This window comes from Capra hircus, chromosome 22, assembly GCF_001704415.2.
Source record: "Capra hircus breed San Clemente chromosome 22, ASM170441v1, whole genome shotgun sequence".
Lineage (NCBI taxonomy): Eukaryota > Metazoa > Chordata > Mammalia > Artiodactyla > Bovidae > Capra > Capra hircus.
Window position 1 is genome coordinate 10,424,489 of NC_030829.1, and position 20,355 is coordinate 10,444,843.

A 20,355-nucleotide genomic window follows, 5' to 3' on the forward strand; every position below is an offset into this window, starting at 1 on the left:
AGTGGGATCTCACTGAAGTTTTTATTTCTATTTCCCTAATGACTAATCATGTCAAGTTTCTCTTCGTGTGAGTCTCATGGCTTTTAATACCATTAAATGCAAATACACCAAATTTTTATCTCCAGCGCAAACCTCTACTTTGCACTTCAAATGCACATATGGATCCAACTAACAGGCATCTTAAATTTAACACACCCCCAGATGAATTTCTGATCTTCCCAAATCCGCCTGTTTCATAGCCTTCCCATCAGTAAATGGCAGCTTCTTTTTCTATTTGCACAGGCCAAAACCTTAAGTCATTCTTGACTCCTCTCTCTTACTCCCTGCACCAGCAAATTCTGAGAGCTTTATTCATCATCACCAACAAAGAATATCACTGCTTCTGTCCTGTCCTGCTACAGTCTATTTTCCACACTGCAGAGAGAAGAGTTCTTATACAACTTGCCAAACCATGTTACCTCTTGGCTCAAAATGTTCTCATCATATCCCTCCTCATCCAGAGTAAAAGCCAAAGATTGCAGAAGGTCCCACAAGTTCCTGCATGCTCAGCCTGCTTCCCCTTCAGACCTCCTCTCCTGCTACTCTTGCACTCCCCCCACCACCCTGTTCTAGGCACCCCAAGCTCCTTGCTAGTCCTTCAGCATGTCAGGCAAGCTCTCATTTTGCCGTTTTTGTGTGTATCGTTCTCTCTGCTCAGAACACTCAACCTTTAAACGGCCTCATGACTCGATCCCTGACCTCCTTACTCTCCTAAACACTGCCTGGCATGGAATGGGTATTCAATAAATATTTATTGTTGGTGTTGAAGTTCTCAAACAATCCCATCCATAAAAGCCTGAAGTTTCCAGAACAGGGCAAAGTTCCACCACTTCCTGCAGATGCAACACAAGAAGCACACAAACATCCTGCTGCTCTGAGGTTTTACTCACCCTGATCCCAGTGCCATTGTCTTGAATCTGAATCAACTTCAGGCCTCCCTCTTTAACAACCACTTGAATACTTGTGGATTTTGCATCTAAACTGGCAAATCAAACAAAAAATAGTAATTTATCAGTCTGCAGTTACTCTCCAATGCACATATTTTAAAATGAATCAAGGCATAAGAACAAATTTCAGACAAATACAAGACAGATGAATGTGCTTTTCTTTTGTCTTAAAGGCTCTGAGACCACAATGTTATCAGCTTACATGTTGTGAGAGAGGGAGGGAAAGAAGAGAAGGGGAGAGGGGGCAGCCATCACTTCCAATAGGACATTCAGCGATATTTCTGCTCCTCTAGTTCTAAACTAATTACCATCTGTTACTCAAACTTTATTCAGCCCCAGGATCCTACATGACCCTTATAAAATGTCACTAAGTAAAAAATTCTATAAGTTTTTCTCCACTAGCCTCTTTATGAAAATATATGTTAGGAGAAAGAAAAAAATGATGCTGCAGAAAATTAAATACACCTTATTACCCCTTCAAAGAATAGCCTACAAGCATAGAGCATCTATAGAGCAAGAGAAAATAAATCAGCCTGGGGCTGCATGAGAAAGAGAAGTTACCTCCTCCTTAGGAAGACAATTATTTATTCAGAAATAAGATAAGAAGTTATTTAAATATCAAAGAACTTACTCAGGAGTCCCTGAATTGAAGTTTCATTTAGCCACCTCAACTTGTCTATTAAAAACAGCAGAGCTAGACTCCATATAATTTAAGTGTAAGCCAGTGTGTAGTGTTCCTGAACGGTACCTCAACACACTTAAATTGCTGTTAGTTAATTCTAAAATTGGAGAAACAAAAGCCAGCCTTTGCCAACTATGTAAGTAAAGTCAAAAGGAGAGACAATGCTCAGGTTCCCTGCTTCTTCTTTGGTCCACCTTCTGATTCTCTTCCTTTCTTCTGGTGGTCCTTTCTGACCCACTGTTCTTTCATTACCCCCATGGTTGTTTATGTTTTCAGAAGAATCCCTTTACAAACCTTCCAACTGGAACATTTTTTTTCCCCTTTAACGTATGGATTGTATTAACATCAATGCATTTTTTAAAAAAATATTTGGCTGCACCAGGTCTTAGCTTGCAGCACACAGGATCTTTAGTTGCAGCATGTGGGATCTAGTTCCCTGGCCAGGGATTGAACCCCAGCCCTCTGCATTGGGAGGTCGGAATCTTAGCCACTGGACCACCGGGAAAGCCCCACATCAATGCATTTCAACACAAAAGATCCGACACATTTAGGTATACTACGAGCCTCTGTCCTTTTTGAAGTTTAGTTTACACCTAACCTTCTTTCCACGTTTTTAACCTCTTCCCTCCACAATGGTTGTGTGACAGTTCTAAACTTCAGAATTCCCGGAATACCCCCAAAAGATAAGGGATCTTCAAAGTGACTCTGCAAAAAGGGTAGGAAAATCCTAAGTGGGTGATTGGAAAGAATAGCATTGAAACATGTATATTATCATACGTGAAACAAATCACCAGTCCTGGTTCAATGCATGAGACAGGGTGCTCAGGGCTGGTGCACTGGGATGATCCAGAGGGATGGGATGGGGAGGGAGGTGGGAGGGGGATTCAGGATGGGGAACACATGGACACCCATGCCTGATTCATGTCAATGTATGGCAAAACCACTACAATATTGTAAAGTAATTAGCCTCTAATTAAAATAAATTAATTTTAAAAATCCTAAATGGGGACTGCTGCTGCTGCTGCTAAGTCGCTTCAGTCGTGACCGACTCTGTGCGACCCCATAGACGGCAGCCCACCAGGCTCCTCGTCCCTGGGATTCTCCAGGCAAGAACACTGGAGTGGGTTGCCATTTCCTTCTCCAATGCATGAAAGTGAAAAGTGAAAGTGAGCTAACCTGGCAATAATAGGTAAATCACAAATTAAACCCTAAGTTCACTGTTCTCTCCTAAAATCCCAGCAATTAAGTTTGAATATAACTCAAAGTGAATTGTACTGCTGAACGTAGATGGATGACTTCAGGAATAAGCAAGAAACTGATACCGTTTGAAAGAAGAAAGGAATTTAAATTATAAAACTTTTAGACATTCAAAAACTTGCACCTTCTGCATATATAGTTTTTAAAGGGTTGCTTAGTTAATAGCATCATTAAAACAATACTGGTTTACTGTCCTTGCTCCCCCAACAACCCTAAAGTCTCGCGACAACGCTCGAGGACACGTGAGGGGAGCAGACAGCAGCCTGGGCCTCCGCCGCCGCAACCACATTCTTGGGTTCAGGGCAGGGAGGCGTGTCCGCGCCATCGGTAGCAGCGGTCCGTTATGTAGTGGCCTTGGAGAAAGCCTTGACTCCCTTCGTACCAGTTCTCAATCATTTCCTTGATGGCATTAGCTGGCCGCTGGATAACTTCCCCTGCCGCGATGCGATTCACCACTGTCTCGTCCAGCCTCCGGATAACCCCCGCTACAAGCGACATTTTGGCGCCAGACGATCCCAGGTCACGGCGTGAAGCTCACTGGAAGTACCTCCAGCCAATCTCCATACAGTTTCTCGCCCACGTCCTTCCCTCAATCCTGTTGACGAAATCCAGACTAACCCTCGGGCGGTAGCGTTACTTCCGGACCAGGAAGCTACTGATTGGGCAGCTCTAATGCCCGTGAAGTCCGTGATTCCGGTTTCTTAGTCCCGCCCTAACACGGGTTCCGTTCGCCTCGCAGCTAGAAGGATGTGCGCCTGCGCGCTTGCAATCGCTGCCTGCTTTTTCTATTGGTTCCTGCCTGGGGCTAGGGGATACGAAATCTCCAGCCAATAGGAAAGGACGCGCGGGTGCCCCAGGTTGGTGTCCGCCGCTGGGGTGATCTGGCGCAGAGCGGAGGAGGCGCTTGGGGCCCCTCTTCTGCTCCTCCTTCCCCTTTGCTTGCGGCCTCCCAGAGGTCGGCCCATCTCCTGTGGCCTCCGTGAAATGTGGATGACGCCCAAGAGGAGCAAAATGGAAATCGACGAGTCTCGGGCTTTCCGGGCCGAGTGGACCCAGCGGTACCTGGTGGTGGAGCCTCCGGAGGGCGAGGGCGCCCTGTGCCTGGTCTGTCGCCGCCTGGTCGCAGCAACGGGCGAACCCGACGTCAAGCAGCACTACGAGGCCGAGCACGAGTACTACGAGCGGTATGTAGCGGAGGACGAGCGCGCGGCGCTGGTGGAGCGTCTGCGTCGGGGCGACTTGCGGGAGGCCGCCCCGCTCACTCCGGAGCAGAGAATAGCTCGTGCAGGCCTGGGACTCGCCCGCCTCTTGGCCTTGAAGGGTTGCGGCTGGGGCGAGGGGGACTTTGTGCACCGGTGCATGGCGGTGATGCTGAGAGACGTGCTGCCCGACCACGTAGGCGTTATGGATGGCATCGATTTATCTCCAGAGACCACGCGGCAGAGGGTCCTGGACATTCACCAGAATCTACGCAGTCAACTTTTTAACCGAGCCAAGGAATTTAAAGCCTATTCCCTTGCCTTGGACGACCAAGCTTTTGTGGCCTATGAGAACTACCTGCTGGTCTTTGTCCGCGGCGTCAGCCACGATTTGGAAGTGCACGAAGAGCTTCTGACCATAATCAACTTGACTCATCACTTCAGTGTTGGCGCCCTCATGGCGGCAATCCTTGAGGCCCTGCAGACGGCCGGGCTTAGCCTGCAGCGCATGGTTGGACTGACCACGACCCACACTCTGAGGATGATTGGTGAGAACTCAGGACTGGTGTCATACATGAGAGAAAAGGCTGTAAGCCCCAACTGTTGGAATGTGATCCACTATTCGGGATTTCTTCACTTGGAACTGTTGAGCTCCTACGATGTGGATGTTAATCAGATCATAAATGCCGTATCTGAATGGATAGTTTTGATTAAGACCAGAGGCGTGAGGCGGCCGGAATTTCAGGCTTTACTGACTGAATCTGAATCAGAGCACGGTGAAAGGGTTAACGGACGCTGTCTAAACAACTGGCTTAGGAAAGGGAAGACTTTGAAACTAATATTTTCCTTAAGAAAAGAGATAGAAACATTCTTGGTCTCGATAGGAGCCACGACGGTCCATTTCACAGACAAGGAATGGCTCTGTGACTTCGGCTTCCTGGTGGATATTATGGACCACCTTCGAGAAATCAGCGAACTACTGAGAGTGAACAGAGTCTTCGCTGCCGCCGCCTTTGACCATATCTGTGCCTTTGAGGTGAAGCTGAATTTACTTCAGAGACAAGTCGAAGAAAAAAATCTGACCCATTTTGCTGCCTTGAGCCAAGTGGTTGATGAGCTTAAAGAGAATCTTCAAGAAGATGAAAAAATACTCGATCTTGAGAGGTATCGCGGGGTGATCTGTCGCCTACAAAAAGAGTTTGAGCGACATTTCAAGGACCTCAAGTTCATTAAGAAGGACTTAGAGCTTTTTGCTAATCCATTTAGCTTTAAACCTGAATATGCACCTATTTCAGTAAGGGTGGAACTCACAAAACTTCAGGCAAGTGCTAACCTTTGGGAGGAATACAGAACCAAAGATTTAGGGCAGTTCTATGCTGGACTGTCTGCGGAATCTTACCCGATTATCAAAGGGGTTGCCTGTAAGGTGGCATCCTTGTTTGATAGCAGCAAAATCTGTGAAAAGGCTTTTTCATATTTGACTCGAAACCAACACACTTTGAGCCAGCCTTTGACAGACGAACACCTCCACGCCCTGTTTCGGATTGCCACCACTGAAATAGAGCCGCGCTGGGATGATCTTGTGAGAGGAAGAAATGAATCCAATCCATAAACTGTTGTAGTACAACATTGAAATACTCAACAAGAATCCAATTCTAAAAGCAAACATCTGTTTGATTTTCAAGTGTGCTAATTTGGATTGTGGGAAGGCGTCATGTTCTTCATCAAAATTGATCACAATTGACACGCTTTAGACAGATTTTTTTTTTCCCCATCTCGAGGCAGCGTGGGACTGACACCTGCAGATACCTTTTTTTTCTAAAACTGAATTTCATGGCAAAGTCATTATCTTTTGCTTTTATGATATAATTTTTAGAAGTTTAGTACTAAAATGTGAGTTGAATCAGAAGTCTGTTTTTAAGGTGTCTCGAAGAAGCTTTTGCTCTTATTTTAACCAAAAAAGTGTTAAAATTCTGATGCGTATAGTCTGAAAGTATCAGCTTCTTAAATATATGTTTGAGCCAGTTTGCAGAAACTCACACAGCAACTGCAGAAGCTTCTGCAAAGGAGAAACGTACATACAGTAGAGGTGTTTTGTCTAATTATCAAAATGTTGGAGACTTTTTTTTAGACATGTTTCTGAGTCTAAAGTAAATATATTTACTTACTTTAGACATATTTCCTCTCTCACCTTCCCTTGCCCCATGGTAGCGATAATGATAGACAGGAAATTTTACTCAGTTTGAGTGAAGTTTTAGTCAGAGGAGCAAGAATTGTTTTAAATTGCTGGTTTAAGAGGCTTTTACAGTTTGGAGATCAGACTAACCAATTTTTGGCAGTTTCCCCTGAATGCTTCACAGTCGGGTGCCGTTTTTATGAGCTTGCCTGTAGAAGACTATGGTAAGTATAGACTCTTAGGGGCTGCCCACTAGTCATTCTTTTTTGTACTCTAGACAGTTTAGCCCTGTCAAAAAGGATGAGAAAGAGAAGATGTTTGCATCTCAGGATCAGGAGGTGTGAGCTATTTTAGCTTATTTGTCCCATCGGCCTGGGTGCTATGGCTTTATAAAGAAATCTGCTGAAAGGCAATCCTTTATTTTAACGTGATGTATCAAATGTTGTTTGTGACTTTAAATGGATTTATTATCAACCTGCCATTGTCTCACACATTGTGTATTTAAGACTGCACAAGGGGAAATATTTTAACTCTCCAGAAGCAGCTTTATTTACTGATTGTAGCAGTTCCATACTTTTTAGTGAGACACCTGCTTTGGACTAAAACAGTCATTTTTAAATTTATGTTAGCCGTTAAAAAATCTTACGGTAAAGCCAAATATGTGAAATGATTTAAGGACAGGACCCAACTTAGAGATCTGCTCAAGTACAATTTGAAAACGTGTGCTTAAGTCCTGTCGTAACTCTTGGACTGCATGTCTCTATGGTCACTAATTCAGCAAATTCAAGGAAACAATAAACAATTCAGAAGGAATTGAACCCTGAGCAATCAAAATAGAACCAAAATCTTGCCAGTGGTTCTCAATCAGACAGTATCTCCTCCTTTAGAATGTAGGGGAAAAAGGAGACTGGTTTTAATTGTGACATTCCTTAGGAGGAAGTTCTGCTGGCATGGAAGCATGAATGACACCCTCCCCATGGGGGCATAGGATAGCACAGCACAGTAGAAACTTACTCCTCCCAAAGTTCCAGCAGACCGCCCCCCACCTGAGTACATCATCTGATTTTGAAGGAGAAGGCAAATTACCGGTAGAAGCAGAATTAGAAGGGCAAGTTAGGCTAATTGATAACATTTGATGGCGGAAATGAATTCCAGCATTCCAGATTTGGCTGGTAAGATACAGTCAAGGCCCTGATAGATTCTGGTAGCTCACAGTAGCATTTATAAATCAATAGTTGGCACTGGGCCAGATTAAAGGGCTCTGTTCTATTACACATAATTCCACATATGTCTTATGTCTTACACACATTAGGGCAGAAAAGAAAGTGTTCTATATTACTAAGATACTTAGCGAGAATGGTCAAGTTAAGATTGGGTTAATAGGGAGTAAGCTTAAACATCTGGAGAAACAGATTAAAAAACCAAAAAAAAAGAACAAAAACATCTGCCGGTAATTTTCCAGCAGTTTGGAGTATTCACTTGGCAGGCGCGTTATGGAAAGGATAGTTAGAAGACCTGGAAACTGCTTCTGCTTTCTAACTCCAGTTCCTCAAATACTGAAGTTTTGTACATTTTGTGAAGTTCCATTATATGTTTTGCTTAGGGTGATCATAAAATTAGTTCTGTAGTCACTGACTGTGGGGGAGATATAAGCCCAGAATTTTAAATTAACCCTGAACAATAGAGAATTTGCTATGTAAGTTAGCCTTGTTTGTAAGAAGAAAATGTGTATTTTACTGTTTTCTGTACTAAGTAATTCTGTAACTGCATGGCAGTCTTTACAAGTTATGTTTTATAAAATAGCTGTTACTGGTCCTGTCATATCAGTGAATATAGTTAGAGTAAGTACTATTTTTCTGTGTCCCAATATCTCCCATTCCTACTATTTTTCTTCAAATATTTGTATTCCCGCTGTCCGTATTGTGCTCTGATCACTCTACCAAGTTTCCCAAGTCCTTGTCAATACGCCTACCCTCTTCCCACCACTGACCAACCCTCCTTGAAATGCTTGCTTAGTTTGGCTTTGGGGAGAGACCATCTCCAAGTACGCATTCTCCATCTTCTTTGTAGGCACCTCTTTCCCTTAAACATCTGTGTCCTTGGGATTTTTTCATTTGGTTTTAAGCTATCTTGTTTACATCATCTCCTTAGCTGATCTTTTGTTTTCTTTCATCCCTTCAGTTACCAACTGTACGCAAATGACTCCAACGTAACGTCTCCTTTCTTGACCTTCCCTGGTTCCCGTATCTGATTGCTAACTCAAGTCCACTTTGCTGTCTTATAGGCATCACACATGTCCTTGACCTTGTCCCCCAAACCTGCTCCTCCTCTCCTGGTCCCTCCGTCTGTAAATGGCACCACCACTGCCAGCCATCCAGTTGGCACAGCCCGAGCCCCAGACTCAGGTCTCTGACCTTTCCCTCTTCATCCGGCACGTCCACTCACACACACCTTTCTGTGAGGTCTGTTGCCTAAACATTCGTCAGTTCTCCAGTGTACTCTCCTGGTTCAGGCCATCAGCCTACCTAAACTACAGCAGTGGCCCCTCAATCTCCCCTTGTCTGGTCGTGATCCCTTGTCACGCTGCAGCCAGATTGCTCCAGAAGTCTGGTTGCATCACTCCTCTGCTTCACCCACTGCTCTTAGGAAAAGGTGCAGTTTATATGCCACTTCCTCCAGGAAGCCTTCATCCATTCCCTCTAGACTAAGTGCCCCTACTATGCATTGCTAAATACCCTGTTTCTCCCCAGCCACATACTTAGCACACTTCATTGATCCTTCTTGTTGATCCTTGCTACACTGTGAGCTTTGCAAGCCTGGGGACCATGTATATGCCTGCTCACTGTTGCGTCTAATGCTTAGCACAATGCCTAGCTTTTCAGTAAATATTTGGATGAGTAAATATTTGCTCTACTCTTTGCAGCCCTTTCGTAGTCTTTGACCTTTTCTAGTTCTGCCATGACCTGCTTGCTGGGTAACTTATCCACCGATTGCCAATTAAGAAATGAAACTAAGTTCTTTCTGACTAGGGAATTGTATTCCTAGAATTGAGTTCAGTGCGTGGCATGTGGCTCAAATATTTACTGTGTGAATGTTGTTGAGGAAACACTATAATTGGCCCTTGTAAACTTGAAGTAGTAAAATGAAGTATACTCACATAATCCACCATGTAGTACTGTCTTTACCTCCTTGATAATAGAAGTCTTCATTTTTTCTTTCTTTCTAATTTCTAAAGGCAGGCTTACAAAGGAACCTGGATGAGAAAGATTGGACAACTTGGTAGTGGACTAAAACAATGCTTCAGTTGCATTCGGTACCAGAAAAAGATAATACCTGCTTAAGAGTTGATATCTGTTTTCCTTCTGTAAGCATCAACTCTGGGAGAAAATCACCTGCTCTTTTCCTTTACAGATGGTTTCTGGCTCTTCTGGGATTTTAAAGTAAGTAAATTTCACAAAATACTAGAAGAAGGACCCAGTCAGCCCTTCTGATCACTAGGTACTCAGCTCACATGCTTTCCTACTTGCAGAATGTCCTCATCACGCGTCACCTCCCCTAGGAAGGTAACCCGGAAGTGCTTTTTGCTCACTGTATGCTGCTGAGAGCTGCTCTGTTCCTTCGCTTCCTTGGTCTCATGCCTCTCTGAACTTCTTTGCTGGGTCACCTGGGCTTCCAGGTGTTGTGAAAGAGCCATACCCTTCGTCTCTTTTATCCGTGAGCCATTTTTTCCAGTTTAAGGGATGAACTGGTGTTACCCTCTTAATTGGACTTTTAGCCTGAGGCCCATTAACTAATTCAGAGATTTTAACAGTAAATGTGATTGTCATCCAGTGATTTGATCCTTGCTGCAAAACTGGTTTTTACTCAACCTTTGGCATAAAGGATTTCTCATTTTTATCTCTCTCTGTAATTGAGACGTAGCCTCTTCCTACCCAGTAAGTACTTGAGTTTGTGAACTCTCTTTATCCCCTTGTATTTCTGCTTGCAAACTGATGAACTCTTTTCTGAGTTCATCTCTTTCCTGTCTGTTTTGTCAAATGGGACCAACAGCTACCATAAAATATTTTGTTTCCTTGTCTTAAAGATAGATTCTCTGCCTTCCAGATTCTCTCCAGGGAATTCTTCCATTCCATAACAGGCATTACCCTGCAGAAATCACTTCTTCCATTCTCCAGCAGCAACTTCCAGAATACCTGCCAACTAAGTCAGTGTTCAGTACTCTAGATTTTTTGAAAACAGAACCTATTTCTGTATCAATGGGCTAGGTTGCCATGCGGTAACAGCCACAATTCCCAGCTGTTCTCTGGTGGTCTGGCGAGGGCTGGTGCTCTTAAGTCAGGGGTTGAAGGCCATGGGCAAGGTGTGTCCTACAGCCTGTTCGTCTAAACAAAGTTTCTTTAGGAGACAGCCTTACCCGTTTGTTTCTGCCGTATCTATGACTGCTTTTCCTCTACCCTGGCAGAGTTGTGGATTTACAGAGGAAAGTGTCCAGCCCACAGAATGTAAAGTATTCACTATGTGAGCCTTCAGAGAGAGTGTTCACTGATCCATGCTCTAAATGGTCCTCATTCTGGGGCTCGAGCTGACCAAATGGATATCACCTAGGGTGTGGCTGCTCATTTAGGGAAATGAAAAAGTGGGACAAGTCACTTACAGGTCTTTTAAGCACTCTGACTGGCCAGGAAAGATCCCATGGCCATACCAAGTCCAAGGAGTGTGATCCTTCCGCCTGCGTTGGAAGAAAAGCAGAAATATTTGGAAGATGATACTGCCAACTAACACATAGCTGTATTTCTCTCTCTACAAAATTTCTTTGAAAGTATTTTTTCTTTTTAATTGTGGTGAAGTTTAACAGTTAGTAAAATGCAAAGACTTACTGCACACCTTGTGGGTTTTTGTGTACACCCTAGAACCCATCAACGCTTCCAGCACCCTGGTTGCTGCCCGCCTAGGCACACCCGCAGCCTGCCACAGATAACCACTATTCTGACCATTATCACCAGAGATTATATTTGTTTTGAAGCTTCATGTAAATAATTCTGTGTACTCTTGTTCAACATTGTATCTGTGAGTTATCCATGTTGTGATTCGTTTATTAATACTTCTCTGTAGTGTTCTGTCGTGTGACTTAGACCACAATTTATGAATCCATTCTACTGTTGGTGGAAATTTGGGTTGTTTCCAGTTTGTAGTTGTTATGAATAAAGTTCCTACGAACATTTTGGTGTCTGTCTTTCACTGGATGTGTGCTCCCGTGTTTCCCACTGTTCTCTCTGGTATATGCCCTGCTCCATACTCCTTTCATAATGATTCACACAGCAACGAACTAATCGTATTTTAAAATGTAGATCAGAGCATGCCAGCTGTCTGCTCAGCATGCTCCAGTGGCTTACGGTCACAGTTAGAATAAGCTCCAAGGTCCTCATCGTGGCCCACCTGCAGGCTCTGTACCCATACAACCCTTTTCTTTCCTACCTCGTCTTGCATCATGTCCTTTATCCCTTCCCCTCCCCCAGTGCACTCTACTCTGAAGTACATACTGCTGGCAAATTGAAGATTATTTGACCCCATCCTTAGAGTGGTTGTAATCTTCGTAGACAATTTTTTTTTTTCTGTGCCACAGGTTCTATGGGACCTTAATTCCCTGACCAGGGATTAAACCCACAACCCTGCAGTGAAAGCCCAGAGCCCTAATGACTGGATCACGAGGAAAGTAACTTAATCGACACAGATCATTGTAACAAGCCATGACACTGGTTTATGTTAAGTCAGTTACTGTTGTATGTGGAATAAGAGACAAATATGCCCTATGCATGAAATAATTACTGAAACAGCAATCTTTAAACCCCTGAAAGGGATTTAGAGATTAAAAAAGTAAAACCTACTTGATAAATTCAAGAAATCTATAAGGTCCTGTTTATACTTCCACTGATTATGAATTACTGTCCACCAATTTGATTACACTGTTAAAATTTACTGTTACATGTGAATAGCTAGGTACTGATGGGCGAAGAGGGGTGAGAGGGCATTGGAATAAGTGCTAATACTAAGCACAACCCAAAGGCACTTATACTTCCTAGATGGTGCTAGTGGTAAAGAACACACCTCTCAATACAGGAGGCAAGATGCGTGGGTTTGATGCCTGGGTGGGGAAGATCCCCTGGAGGAGCGCATGGCAACCCTCTCCAGTATTCTTGCCTGGAGAATCCCATGGACAATGGAGGCTGGCGGGCTACAGTCTATAGGGTCACAAAGAGACACAACTGAAGTGACTTAGCACGCACACATGCAAAAGCACTCATAATAAAGGGCTTCTTTAAATGTACCATTATTGGTACATTTTACTTTATATTAAAAATAACTGAAAGAAGTCAAACACTTTTTTATATAACTTTGCTGATGTTATAGGTGATTAAGAAACACTAAACTGCAGGCTTCCTTGGTGGCTTGGACGGTAAAGAATCCTCCCTGAGTTGGGAAGATGCCCTGGAGAAGGAAAGGGGTACCCACTCCAGGATTCCTGCCTGGAGAATCCCATGGCAGGCTTACAGTCCACGGGGTCGCAAAGAGTCAGACACAACTGGGCGACTAACACCCACTCACTCCACAACTGCATGTAAAGTATGATATTTAACTTGTTCTTACAAGAAAAGGGGCTGGAGGGGGGAAGCCCTATCCACTGTATTTCACTGAGGCTTTAGTGACCTGCAGTGGCGTCACCTCCATAACCCTGAGGGTCCTGGGTTTTCAAGAAGGAGTATCCTGAGCAGAGGGAGCTACAGAGAATGTACCAGCACTCAACAGCTCCATGGAGCTCCAGGGCCTGGTCCCCTCTGGAGAAAACCAACATGTCGAGACAGGATAAGAGAGTTTCTGCAGGTAAAGGAGTCTAGAGCAGCTAAAGGATGCTGGCCTTCTGGGTACATGTTTTCAAAAGTCCCCTGATCGCCACGCCTCCAGGTGCTGGGGTTCCCACCTCCAGCCTCCTTAGAGACAGACCCCGAACAGAGTACTGCACTCCTATAACAGCGGCTTGGGAGGGTCTGGGGTTTTCCCGGGGATGAAAAGTAAGGGGTAAAAATGCTGGAACACAAGTCTTGGTGCTGTTCAGGCACATACCACTCTCTTTTCCAACCCAGGCACAGAACTGTCTCTAGGGCTCTGCTTGGCTGAGTTATCAGAGGGGTGGGCATGAGGGAGTGCTGCCGCCGTGTGGACATTCCTGGTAACAACAACTTTACAAGAGCCGCTTAAGGGCACTTAATACAGTTAGGCTGCCGGGCTGAAAAAAGACACAAAGTTAAAGTGAAGAGGTGTTTGACTCTGCGACCCCATGGACTGTGGCCTGCTAGGTTCCTCCGTCCATGGGATTCTCCAGGCAAGAATACTGGAGTGAGTTGCCATTTCCTTTACCAGGGGATCTTCCCGACACAGGGATTGAACCCAGGTCTCCCGCACTGCAGGCAGAAAAAAGACACAGGTCTTCAAGAAATGTCCTGGGGTACTGGACCAAAAAAAAAAAATTAAATATAGGGTAAACTTTCCAGAATCAAATTTTAAGAGAAAACTTTAGTCACACTTATTAGAAAACAAAAAACCGCAAAAAAACAAGCTCTACATCTTCCTCGTTATTGAAAGTGAAAGTGAAGTTGGTCAGTCGTGTCTGACTCTGCAACCCCATGGACTGTAGCCTAACCAGGTTCCTCTGTCCATGGAATTCTCCAGGCAAGAATACTGGAGTGGGTGCCATTTCTTTCTCCAGGAGATCTTCCCAACCCAGGGACTGAACTCGGGTAGGCAGATGCTTTACGGTCTGAGCCACTAGGGAAGTCTCATTATTAGATACATGCAAATCTAAACTTCAACAAGGTATCACCTCGCATCACTCAGAACGGCCATCAGCAAAGGGTCTATAAGCAGTCAATGCCAGAAGGGACTGGAGGAAAGGAAAACCCTACCTCCTTTGCTGCGGGTGGGAAAGTAAACTGCCGACAGGAACCATGAAGTTTCCAAAGAAAACGGGGAATGGAGCCACCAGGTGTGCGTTAGGCGCTTAGTCGTGGCCCACTCTGCAACCCCATGGACTGAGGCCTGCCACGCATCTCTGTCCATGGGATCTGGCAGTCCCGCCCTGAACCCACATCTGGACAAAACCCGATTTCGAAAAGACACTTGCACCCCAATGATCACTGCAGTACTATTATCACCAGCAAGGACACGGAAGTGAGAAAAAGGCCCATCGACAGACGGGCGCATAAAGAAGAGGTGGCAGGTATACACAACGCATATTTCTCAGTCATCAAAAGAATGAAACAATGCCATTTGCAGCAACAAGCATGGACCTAGACATCATACCAAGTGAAGTAAGTCAGAGAAAGGAAATTATATTTGATCACTTACAAGTGGAATGGAAAAACTGCTACGAATTGAACAATTTTACAAACCAGAAATAGACTCCCAGGCTTAGAAAACAAACTTGTGATAACCACAGTGCAAAGATGGCGGAAGAGGAAAAAGTTAGGAGGTTAACATAAAATATATATATATATACACACACACATACATACAAGTTTGAAACAGATAATCAAATAGGATCCAAAGAACAGCACAGAAAATCCTATGCAACACTTGACAATAACCTATATGGGTAAAAATCCAAGAAAGAACAGATATATGAATAGCTGAATCAGCCTGTTTTTACAGCTAACATAAACACAACGTTGTAAATCAACTATAACCCAATATAAAGCAAGGAGAAAATTTAAAAAGAAAAAAAAAAAAAGAAACTAAATAGAGAGAAAGAAAGAAAAAAAAAAAAACCTAACATATTCCCCTGAGGCCTTGGGGAGTTGCAATGATGTTACCTCCATTAACCCTGCTGCTGCTAAGCTGCTAAGTCACTTCAGTCGTGTTCGACTCTGTGTGACCCCATAGACGGCAGCCCACCAGGCTCCCCCGTCCTTGGGATTCTCCAGGCAAGAACACTGGAGTGGGTTGCCATTTCCTTCTCCAATGCATGAAATTGAAAAGTGAAAGTGAAGTCACTCAGTTGTGTCCGACTTTTCACGACCCCATGGATTGCAGCCTACCAGGCTCCTCCGCCCATGGGATTTTCCAGGCGAGAGTCCTGGAGTGGGATGCCATCGCCTTCTCCGCCATTAACCCTGAGGATCCTGTATTTCCCAGCGGAGTATCCTGGGCAGAGGGAGCTGCCGAGAATGTGCCAGCAACCAGCACCTCCGTGGACCTCTAGTGCCTGGTCCCCTCTGGACAAAACCACAATCTCCAGACCAGGGAAGGAATCTTCTGCAGGTAAAGGAGCCTAGTGCAGCAAAAGTATGTTTCAAAAGTCACCTAATCTCCACGCATCCAGGTGGTAGGGTTCCCACCTCCAGCCTCTTCCTTAAGAGATGCAACAGGAACAGAATACTGCATGCCCAGTATAGGGACTTGGCAGGGTCTGGGCTTTTTCCGGGGATGAAAATTAAGGAGTAAAAACACTGGACGCGAGTCCTTGGGTGCTCTTCTGACTCTCTCCCCTCTCATTTACAACCCAGGCACAGAACTGTCTCTAGGGCTCTGCGTGCCTGAGTTATCAGAGGGGTGGGCATGAGGAAGTGCTGCCGCCTTGTAGACACTTCTGGTAACAACAGCTTTATGAGAGGGGCTTAAGAGGAGGGTCAGTTTTCCTTCCAATCTCAAAGAAAAAAAAAGTGAAAGTGAAGTCGCTCAGTTGTGTCCAACTCTTTCATCCCATGGACTTTAGCCTACCAGACTCCTCCCTCCATGGGATTCTCCTGGCAAGAGTACTGCAATGGGTTGCCATTTCCTTCTCCAGAAGATCTTCCCGACCCAGGGTTCGAACTAGGGTCTCCCACATTCCAGGTAGACACTTTAACCTCTGAGCCACCAGGGAAGTCCCTCTCAAGGAAAGACAATGCCAAAGAATGCTCAAACTACCGCACAATTGCACTCATCTCACACGCTAGTAAAGTCATGCTCAAAATTCTCCAAGCCAGGCTTCAGCAATACCTGAGCCGCGAACTTCCAGATGTTCAAACTGGTTTTAGAAAAGGCAGAGGAACCAGAGATCAAATTGCCAACATCCGCTGGATCATGGAAAAAGCAAAGGAGTTCCAGAAAAACATCTATTTCTGCTTTACTGACTATGCCAAAGCTTTTGACTGTGTGGATCACAATAAACTGTAGAAAATTCTGAAAGAGATGGGAATACCAGACCACCTGACCTGCCTCTTGAGAAACCTGTATGCAGGCCAGGAGGCAACTGTTAGAACTGGACATGGAACAACAGACTGGTTCCAAATTGGAAAAGGAGTACGTCAAGGCTGTATATTGTCACCCTGCTTATTTAACTTATATGCAGAGTACATCATGAGAAACACTGGGCTGGAAGAAGCACAAGCTGGAATCAAGATTGCCAGAAGAAATATCAATCACCTCAGATATGCAGATGACACCACCCTTATGGCAGAAAGTGAAGAGGAGCTAAAAAGCCTCTTGATGAAAGTGAAAGTGGAGAGTGAAAAAATTGGCTTAAAGCTCAACATTCAGAAAACGAAGATCATGGCATCTGGTCCCATCACTTCATGAGAAACAGATGAGGAAACAGTGGACAAAGTATTAGACTTGGGCTCCAAAATCACTGCAGATGGTGACTGCAGCCATGAAATTAAAAGACACTTGCTCCTTGGAAGAAAAGTTATGACCAACCTAGATAGCATATTCAAAAGAAGAGATATTTTTAAAAAAAGAAAGAAAAGCAGAGACATTACTTTGCCGACTAAGGTCCGTCTAGTCAAGGCTATGGTTTTCCTGTGGTCATGTATGGATATGAGAGTTGGACTGTGAAGAAGGCTGAGCGCCAAAGAATAGATGCTTTTGAACTGTGGTGTTGGAGAAGACTCTTGAGAGTCCCTTGGACTGCAAGGAGATCCAACCAGTCCATTCTGAAGGAGATCAGCCCTGGGATTTCTTCAGAAGGAATGATGCTAAAGCTGAAACTCCAGTACTTTGGCCACCTCATGCGAAGAGTTGACTCATTGGGAAAGACTCTGATGCTGGGAGGGATTAGGGGCAGGAGGAGAAGGCGACGACAGAGGATGAGTTGGCTGGATGGCATCACTGACTCGATGGACGCGAGTCTGAGTGAACTCCGGGAGTTGGTGATGGGCAGGGAGGCCTGGCGTGCTGCGATTCATGGGGTCGCAAAGAGTCGGACACGAGTGAGTGACTGACCTGAACTAAGAGGAGGGTGTGAGCAGTAGATGACGCAGGCCTCGATGTAACGTCCTGGAGTAAGGCATCCAACAGCAGTGCAAAGCAGGGCAGACTCTCAAAAGTCCAGTTTCAAGAGGGAAACGCTAGTCATCCTCCTTAACAGAAAACCACGGGGAAACACGCTCCACATCGCTCATTATCAACAGAGCAAATCTAACACACAACAAGGTGTCACAAAGCCTTCCTCAGAATGGCCATCAGCAAAAGGGCTACACACACTCAGTGACGGAGGAGACCGAAGGGAATGAAGCCCTCCCTCCTCTGCTGTGGGTGGGAAACGAAATTGCTGACGGGCACGATGAAAGTGCTATAGAAAATGAAAAACAGAGCCACCCGGGAACCCCTCTCCCAGACCTCTACCCAGATAAAACTCTCCTTTAAAAAGACACACGGAACTCAGTGTCCACTGCAGCACGACTATAACCATCAAGGACACAGAAGCGTGGAAAATGTCCATCGAGAGGTGAATGAATAAAGAAGAGATAGTAAGTTTACACCACGCGATATTACTCAGTCATAAAAGACGGACATAATGCCAGCTGTATCAGCAAGCCTGGACCTAGACATCAACCTACCAAGTGAAGTAACTCAGACAGAAAAAGGCAAATGTCACGCGGCATCAACAACACATGGAATTGAAAACCCGCACAAGCTGAATTACTTTACAAAGAAGAAACAGACTCCCAGATTTAGAAAACAAACCTATGCTTACCACAGTGGAAAGAGGCAAGCGGAGGAAAAAATTAGGAAGTTTGCATTAACAAGTACACATAAATACACATATACATACATGGACATATTTTTGAAATAAATAATCAAGCAGGATCTGCTGAACAGCACAGAGAATTCTACAACTATTCAACAATAACCTGTATGGAAAAACAATTTAGAGAAAAATAGATGCGTGTATCTTCATAGTGGCAACAACTTGCTGTGCAACTAAAACAAAGCATTGCAAATCAATTATATTCCACATAAGGGAAGAAGGAAGTAAAAAAAAAAGAGACAAGGAAAGAAAGAAGAAAATAAAAGAGAAAGAAAGTTTAAAAAATAGACTGTATAACGTCTGCCGCTGAGACCCTGGTGACCTGCAATGGTGTCACCTCCACTGACCCCAAGGGTCCTGGGTTTCCTGGAAGGAGTGTCTGGGCAGCAGGAGCTGCAGAGATTGTGCCAGCAATCAGCTCCTCCGTGGACTTCTGGTGCCTGGTGCCCTCTGCACAAAACCACAATCTCTGGACTGGGGGTGGGAGCTCAGCAGGTAAAGGAGCCTCGGGCAGCTAACAATGCTGACCCCCTGGGTTGCTGTTGGTGCTGTTCAGTTGTGTCTGACTCTTTGTGACGCCGTGGACTGCAGCACGCCAGGCTTCCTTGTCTGTCCTTCACCATCTCCTGGAGCTTACTCAAACTCATGTCCATCGAATCGGTGATGCCATCCAACCATCTCATCCTCCGTCGTCCCCTTCTCCTCCTGCGCTCAATCTTTCCCAGCATCAGGGTCTTTTCCAATGAGTCATCAGGCGGCCAAAGGATTGGGGTTTCAGGTTCAGCATCAGTCCCTCCAATGAATATTCAGGACTGATTTCCTTCAGGATGGACTGGTTTGATTTCCTTGCAGTCCAAGGGACTCTCAAGAGTCTTCTCCAACACCACAGTTCAAAAGCATCAATTCTTCAGCGCTCAGCTTTCTTTATAGTCCAACTCTCACATCCATACACGACCACTGGAAAAACCATATCTTTGAATAGACGGACCTTTGTTGACCAAGTAATGTCTCTGCTTTTTAATATGCTGTCTAGGTTGGTCATAACTTTTCCTCCAAGGAGTAAGCGTCTTTTGATTTCATGGCTGCAGTCACCATCCAAAGTGATTTTAGAGCCCAGGAAAAAAAGTCTGACACTATTTCCATCGTTTCTCCGTCTATTTGCCATGAAGTGATGGGACCAGATGCCATGATCTTCGTTTTCTGAATGTTGAGTTTTAAGCCAGCTTTTTCACTCTCCTCTTTCACTTTCATCAAGAGGCTTTTTAGTTCCTCTTCACTTTCTGCCATAAGGGTGGTGTCATCTGCATATCTGAGGTTATTGATATTTCTCCCAGCAATCTTTACACCAGCTTGTGCTTCATCCAGGCCAGCATTTCACATGATGTACTCTGCATATAAGTTAAATAAGCAGAGTGACAATATACAGCCTTGACGTACTCCTTTTCCAATTTAGAACTAGTCGGTTGTTCCATGTCCAGTTCTAACTGTTGCTTCCTGACCTGCATACAGGTTTCTTAGGAGGCAGGTAAGGTTGTCTGGTATGCTTATCTCTAAGAATTTTCCACAGTTTGTTGTGATCCACACAGTCAAAGGCTAGTCAATAAAGCAGAAGTAGATATTTTTCTAAAATTCTCTTGCTTTTTCTATGATCCAACGGATGTTGGCAATTTGATCTCTGGTTCCTCTGCCTTTCCTAAATCCAGCTTGAACATCTGGAAGTTCACAGTTCACATACTGTTGAAGCCTCGCTTGGAGAATTTTGAGCATGACTTTGCTAGCGTGTGAGATGAGTGCAATTGTGCGGTAGTGTGAACATTCTTTGGCATTGCCTTTCTTCAGGATTGGAATGAAAACTGACCTTTTCCAATCCCATGGCCATTGCTGAGTTTTCCAGATTTGCTGGCATTTTCCAAATTTGCCCTCATTATTAAATACATGCAAATCTAAACAGCAACAAGGTATCACCTAGCACCATTCAGAATGGACATCAG

At 44.6% G+C, this 20,355-nt stretch overlaps 2 protein-coding genes across 3 annotated transcripts in view; one reads left to right on the forward strand and one right to left on the reverse strand.

The window, feature by feature from the left end:
• The window catches only part of MLH1 (mutL homolog 1), an 82,659-nt gene extending 79,102 nt beyond the window's left edge, over positions 1-3,557 (reverse strand). The window contains exons 1-2 of one of the 2 annotated variants that reach the window (XM_005695539.3): positions 3,308-3,557; positions 930-1,020 (exon numbers count right to left, since the gene is read on the reverse strand). In XM_005695539.3, coding sequence (XP_005695596.1) covers positions 930-1,020; positions 3,308-3,423 — 207 coding nt within the window. In that variant the 5' untranslated portion in view covers positions 3,424-3,557. The remainder of the gene's footprint in view (positions 1-929; positions 1,021-3,307) is intronic. The other variant, XM_013973336.2, reaches the window with a different exon arrangement.
• Positions 3,726-11,519, forward strand: EPM2AIP1 (EPM2A interacting protein 1). Its single transcript, XM_013973342.2, has 2 exons — positions 3,726-6,524; positions 9,536-11,519. Exon 1 carries the CDS (start codon positions 3,910-3,912, stop codon positions 5,734-5,736), a length of 1,827 nt encoding a protein of 608 aa, XP_013828796.2. The 5' UTR covers positions 3,726-3,909; the 3' UTR covers positions 5,737-6,524; positions 9,536-11,519.